This window comes from Sprattus sprattus, assembly GCF_963457725.1.
Source record: "Sprattus sprattus genome assembly, chromosome: 16".
NCBI lineage: Eukaryota > Metazoa > Chordata > Actinopteri > Clupeiformes > Clupeidae > Sprattus > Sprattus sprattus.
Genome location: NC_137914.1, coordinates 16,243,411 through 16,249,661, shown reverse-complemented (window position 1 = coordinate 16,249,661; position 6,251 = coordinate 16,243,411). Strand labels below are relative to the sequence as shown.

Sequence of the window (6,251 nt, the reverse complement as noted above, 5' to 3'; positions counted from 1 at the left end):
ATGATGACAATTTTGTGTTCCATTTAAGAGGGCAGTGTTATTTAGCCGACAGCAGTTGGGATACCTAATGCGCATCCTGCCCCCTTGAGGTCAGTGAGTGTAAATGTTATCACGATGGACTGTGTATTAACGAGACATTATCAGGGTCTGATTCTGTCAAGTTTATGGCAGTGAGCTTCCTGTCACTGAAACACCTTAGGTGTTACATTACATTACATTACAAACATTACATTTCTTTATTTTAAATCCTCAGCACATCATATGTTTTTAAATATATAACAGAAAGCTGTTTTATCAAACTTTGTCCTGTGTAAGGTCATTCTTTTTGAAAACTTGTTGGCAGACCTCGTTCTCACAGTAGAGTTCCTTGGAGGGAGAACAGAGAAAGCAGATATTTTGTATTGTTTTAACCAAAAGACGTGCGTATTTAAGCAAGCATTAAAGAGATGAAAAACTGTTGACTTTACCAAATATAATTTTTCATCCTCAATCCAATGGGCCCAACCACGGTTTTTCTTCTCTCCCTCCTGATTGCACACCAGTTTCTTCCCTTGCCATGTCACCAGCGACTGGAGAATACAGACACTTTTATGATTCTCTTGGCTGGAATTAAGTTAAGATCCCTTTATCAAACTAATAGACTAACAGTGTTATGTGTTTTGTTTTCATTGTTCATAATACAATTTTAAAAAATCAACACAGTGCTAAATCATGCATGCAAAAAAGAGAGCAAAACAAACACAAAAGAAAAGACATTCATCGCACCTTGCAGAGCCTATTGTCCAAGCCTTTGGTGAATTCTTCAAATTCTTGGCCTACCCTGAAGGAAGTGGTGAGGTTCCTGAAGGAGCTCAGAGTCTTGATGATGTACACATCCCCCACCTGCTCGATCACTTTCCTATGCTTCAGTCTCAAAGCAATTTTGCGAAGGGTGCTGCCCATCCCTGCAGGAAACGGTAGAGTTAACACCAAGCCCAAAGACAAAAGTCACTTATTCCTACTGTTCATGCAAACTGATAAATCATGAAGAGACTTCCCTAAACCAGACTGAAATTCCAGTTTATCTTTGTCATGCCATGATTTCCATGGTCTCTTTTATGCATCTATCATTTGAACTGAATGATTCTGCCAGCCCTATTGTTAGGTTATAATGTCATACTCAACTAAACATACAGTATATTCAAAATGAAAAATATTGTGGGTTTGCCTCTCTATGTGTATTAGAATTTGAATGATGAGAACAGATGTTACCTTACAATGGTGTATCAGCAAGTTACAGAACGTCAAGAGACTGACTTAACGAGACGGACATGTTTATCGTGGTTAACAGCAGTTGGTTAGTTTTGAAAGCTGTCACTGGACTGGGTGCTTATCTGGACAAGCTATCAGCCATGAATACACCCTTGCCATTATTCACAGTAGAAATGATTAAAGATGCTTTTAAAGAGAGATACGTAAATGTGCTTTTAGATGTAGTTATGATGGAAGTTTGAAAGTACAATGAGAAGCTTAAGTAGAAGAATTTGGATTTTACATCTCAGCTCACCATTTTAAGTATTGCACGGAAGTGAAAGATTTTTAAAATATATTTTAAATTGACTGACACTGCAAATTGCACCATGTGAACATATTATCCATGCAAAACATATCACATTCCAAAGAGATATTATTCCAATCACAAAATGAAGAACTACGCATACTCACCCAACGCAATCATGTATCCATTAGGGTTGACATTGCTAATTATGTCCCAGGTCCCACAAAGGCTGGCTGCCATTTTGATTGAAAAACCACCACCTGACTGATCCTCAGATGCAGATCAGAGCCTTTTTATTCTCACCTGGCATGTGGGTGGTGCTTTGGATGGATTAATAGTCCCTAGTCACTAGTGGCTGTGCTGCTGGCATTGTTTTACAAACAGGAAATAAACATGTTAGGCAAGTATGTGACCTGTAGGCAATAAATATAGGAATGAATCTCAAAACACCTATGTAACCCAAGTAAAATCTTTGTTGTTTTAGCACACCCATTTCAAATTGTGTAAATCTGCAGCTAATTCATTCAAAAGTGTAAAGGTGACAGACAACATTTATTTTCAGGTCATCTCAAATCTCATTTTCAACCAGAAAATAAACGCTGATATGATTGTATAAATCGTGTTTGTGTCTGTATTATGATCTGACACATCACTGGCTGTGTCTTGCTCTAAATTAATAGGTCCTCACAGGTTTTTTTTTCTTTCCTGCACATATGAAAGGATGAGAATGCAATGAAATCTGTAAGCAACGAGCACAAGAGAAAATCTTGCCGGATGGGTCTTGTCACCTGTAGTGGCTGGTGGAAAAACCAAAGCACAGCACAAAACCCAAACACCCAGGAAAGCCATTGTGAAATCTAGTTTTCCTCCTGTCATCTCTTCTTTTTAATTTACAGTAATTTTTCTTAGTTTAGCTCAGATACACATATATTATTTTACACAAAAGAAACACAAATGTTTTCTTGTAGAGGCAGACAAAGCATTTATGCAATTCAATGATACTTTTTCATTTCGCTGTATATAAAGGGGCAATGATGAAGAGATAATGTCATTGATGATGGTCTGGTAAGGCTAATACCATATTCTGGAGATAAGAAACATCTCTGCGTCATTATCCATCCGCTTACTCAGATTTAGTGGTAAGTCATGCCTAATGGATAGTCTTTTTATCCACAACTAAAAGTGCATTCATGCACTGTTGAGTTTCTGATATCTCTTAAATGGTTTCCAGATCTGATGGAGACCCTTTCACTGCTTAACTGAATTAAGTACCGCTGATGACAATGATTTTTTTTAATATTTAATGACAAATATACATCGTAGTGCTGACTTTTCATCAGACTCATAGACTTTTCCTGTAGGATTCTATTAGAACACAAATGTAATCAGAACATTTGTTTGTTGTTCACATTTATAGTGTCAGTTTGGCACAAAAGAAAGAAGTCAGTCATGTCACTGAAAGCCATCAGCCTCAGGACAAGGGAAGTGCCTAAGCAGTAGATTTCCATTACATCTAGATGTATTGTAAACACTACACCGAGTTGAAGACTATAGCACCAATCATTAATTCCATTCAGCGGACATATTGATCTAGACCTATAAAAATGTCCAACCTTTTGTTTTGTTCTGCAATAAGAATAATACAAGACAATCGTGTCAAGAGTCCTCAAGGCACCTTCTGGATCTTCTGTCCCCCTCATGTCATGAGGCAGTGCTGTATCTCTGTAGGGGTGCAAGCATGACCCCGGCGTTCTTCTTCTCACTCTCTGCACTGTAGAGCCCCTTCTGCTGGATATACCAGAGAACGGGATCCGACAGCAGGTAGCGGACGCTCTGCCCGCGCCGCAGCGCCCGACGAACATGCGTGGCCGAGATGTCGTTGGTCACCCACTCGCGCGCGATGTAGATGTTCTTGCGGTTCTCCCACAGTGCATCCGACTGCTGGATGAGGCGCTCAGCATCGGAGCCACCCCGTGTAATGCACACAATGCCGTGGTGGCCCGTGATCTCTGCGATGTCCTCAGGTTTCCACAGGTTGGGGACGCCGAAGGATTCCAGCACGTCTGCCCCGCACAACAGCTTCAGCTGGGGCATGTCTGAGGACAAGTGACACACTTTACTACAGTGAATCCTCAATTCTGCCCGAGACTGTAAATACCTCTCACTAAAAAAAATCTAAAAGTATATGGTCAATTTCATTGCAGGTCACAGTACGCTTCTTGTAGGTGAAAGTTTTAGTTTTGGGGTGACCTCAAAGATTTGTTCATAAAGGAAAATGCAATGTAAAATAAAAGCACACCCAGTACTGAGCATGATAAGTACTGTATTTTCAGTGAACTAATTTCACACAGCACCAGACAGGTTGCAAATGTACAGGTAAGAGACATTTGGTTCAGAATGTTATCACTATGCACCGGACTGGAGGAATGACACCTGACAATAGCATAGAGGTATTGACTAGCATAACCCCTGCACAGACATTCCACAAACAAAGCAAATGCGCCACAAAATCTTAGGGCTCTTCTCCTAGAGGGCTGTTCTGCTCTCAACCTGCACTACCATATCCATCCACATCAAGTGGAATGCTGTTACACAAACAAACTTTACATGCAAAAGTAATTATGACAGCAGAGCTTGAGTACCTTTCCTTGTGGAACAGTCAGGGGAGCCCTGAATCACACACTCAGGCTCCTCTAGTCGTCTTCTTTTACCACACTTCACCGTGTCCACCTCATCATTATCATTCTGCTGCGTTGCCAGCAACTCTGAATGGTGATGCCTGGAAGAATAAAAAACAAGACAGACAGATAGATGACACGTTGTCAGAACAATATTACCTTGTTTTACACAATTGCAGGACTTCTTCAACTGGATTTACAATTAGGATCAAAGAGGATTTAAGGAAGTGAAAATAGAATTACAATGAACCTACATAAACAAATAGCAGGGGGGCACCATGAATGTCATTTTATGCATACAATGGCAGGCACTGGTGGAAGATGTTATACTACAACAGCATGTAAACAATAATTTCCTCTGCAGACACATTCAAATGCTCATGAATACACGGAGTGGTGACTTGGTGCCAATCCTTGAATAATTACAATGTCCAAAGCCAACAGGTGCTGCTCGTAGACAATCACAAAGCAAAATTCTATATGCGCTAAACACCAACTCACATCTACTCAAAAAAAAGCCATACCTCACAACCTTTGCTGTCTCCACCCACTCAGGTTGCTGGCTCTCCCAGTCTGTGACACGGATCCAGTCTGAGCTCTCAGTCGCCAGTTGGGCCATTTTCACCCTGTGATGGGCCTCAATCAAACCCTTCTTCTTGTACCCATCCCCGACTGGAGAAATCATGCCTTGTATAACCTTGTACTTGCCTGAGATTGGAGTAAACCAAACAAGCCTATAAATTGTTTAGATCTTTGGTCACATAAATATATTCTTGCGTGGTGTTATTTTATGTTTGTATGTAAGACAATTGCTTCATTTACTTTGTGACAGTAGTAGGAGTAATTGTCTCATCTTACAGAAAAGACTTATAGTGCTCTGAAAAGGTAATGATGTTAATGTGTCAAAGATAGTGCACAGTTACCTGTGTCTTCAAGATGGTCTCGAGCCAGCTCAAACATCCTTAAGTGCATATTGGTAATGGGGTTAAAAGAGCCACAAGCCAGCAGGACAACTCTGATTCTCTTCATTGGCTCCATGGTGTAGATTTAGCACCAGGAGGAAGCTCGTCCTGACATGCTAATAAAAATGTTCAATGCCATGGATAATACAATATCATATAAGTCATACAATTGTATACAAGTCAAGCAAAGAATTACACCATAACACATTTTGTGAGTGCAATAGATGAGAGCTGTTTTCTACAATTGGTCATTACAGAAGCCACATCATGGAGCTTTTGGGGCATCACCACTAAGATGCACTGTAGAGCTAAAAGTAACCAAATGTAATAAAATAAAACAAATCAAATAAGGAACTTGGTAAAAACCCGCCTGGACACTGGCGTCCACCATTAGTATATGCTTTTTCTCTCTGAACATATGCATCGCCAACATATGTCAGTCATTTCTGCTCTACCAACTTCATGGCTCTTTAGGTGCAAAGGAAACTGGAAAACGGTGGCGCAAATTACTTTTGCTTTAACTGTTCTTGCTTTGATACCTCACTTAAACATCTGATTAAAACGATCTCCAACTGGACGTGCTATGGATTTAAGAACGCACACAATGTTTTGGTGCTACATTTATGTAATTTACAACAAAAGTGAAAAGTTGAGTTTATTTAGATGGAAAATGTTTTACAATACCATGCCAAGACGCCTAACGCAGGTTATGTGATACTGAAGTAAAGCAATGTTAATAAACGTCAACCCAGTAACATTATCACAGCCGGAACTAGCTGAAGGCAAGACATTTTACTGCCAACTCTGTATGAACTACACCTTACGTTACAGAGATCGATCGATAGGCAAATTGGAGGAATTATCAATAATAATTTTCTTAATCTTTGCCAGCGTCATGTTACGAGGGAAAAAGCTTTACTTCTAAAGCACAAGACTCACCAAGGCACACCATTAACTCGCAATTTTCCTGTTGTAGTAAAGCTAAATCTGATTGGACAAACCTATGCTGTAAAGATTACTCGGATTGGTTTTAATGTTTGAACGCCCACAACTCATATGTTCTCAACTTCATAT

At 39.9% G+C, this 6,251-nt stretch overlaps 2 protein-coding genes across 2 annotated transcripts; both read right to left on the bottom strand.

Moving 5' to 3' along the window:
* Nucleotides 1-294: 294 nt before the first annotated feature.
* Nucleotides 295-1,777, bottom strand: rbp7a (retinol binding protein 7a, cellular; the record flags this gene model as incomplete). The annotated part of the gene is made up of 4 exons (XM_080853814.1): nucleotides 295-366; nucleotides 468-569; nucleotides 766-934; nucleotides 1,695-1,777. 4 exons carry the CDS (start codon nucleotides 1,775-1,777, stop codon nucleotides 295-297), a joined length of 426 nt encoding a protein of 141 aa, XP_080709940.1.
* A 1,057-nt stretch (nucleotides 1,778-2,834) lies between these two features.
* LOC308376904 (nicotinamide/nicotinic acid mononucleotide adenylyltransferase 1-like) lies at nucleotides 2,835-6,191 on the bottom strand. Its single transcript, XM_080853397.1, has 5 exons — nucleotides 6,117-6,191; nucleotides 5,139-5,293; nucleotides 4,740-4,923; nucleotides 4,180-4,316; nucleotides 2,835-3,633 (listed from the first exon to the last, which is right to left on the bottom strand). The coding sequence occupies exons 2-5, from the start codon at nucleotides 5,251-5,253 to the stop codon at nucleotides 3,239-3,241; spliced, it is 831 nt and encodes a 276-aa protein (XP_080709523.1). The 5' UTR covers nucleotides 5,254-5,293; nucleotides 6,117-6,191; the 3' UTR covers nucleotides 2,835-3,238.
* Nucleotides 6,192-6,251: the final 60 nt, after the last annotated feature.

Coding starts and splice junctions, on each gene's coding strand:
- LOC308376904 (XM_080853397.1), bottom strand. CDS start 5,253: ATGGAGCCAATGAAGAGAATCAGAGTTGTCCTGCTGGCTTGTGGCTCT. Junction 4,317..4,739: donor GAGACAGCAAAGGTTGTGAG/GTATGGCTTTTT, acceptor TTATTCTTCCAG/GCATCACCATTCAGAGTTGC. Junction 3,634..4,179: donor TGACTGTTCCACAAGGAAAG/GTACTCAAGCTC, acceptor ACTTGTCCTCAG/ACATGCCCCAGCTGAAGCTG.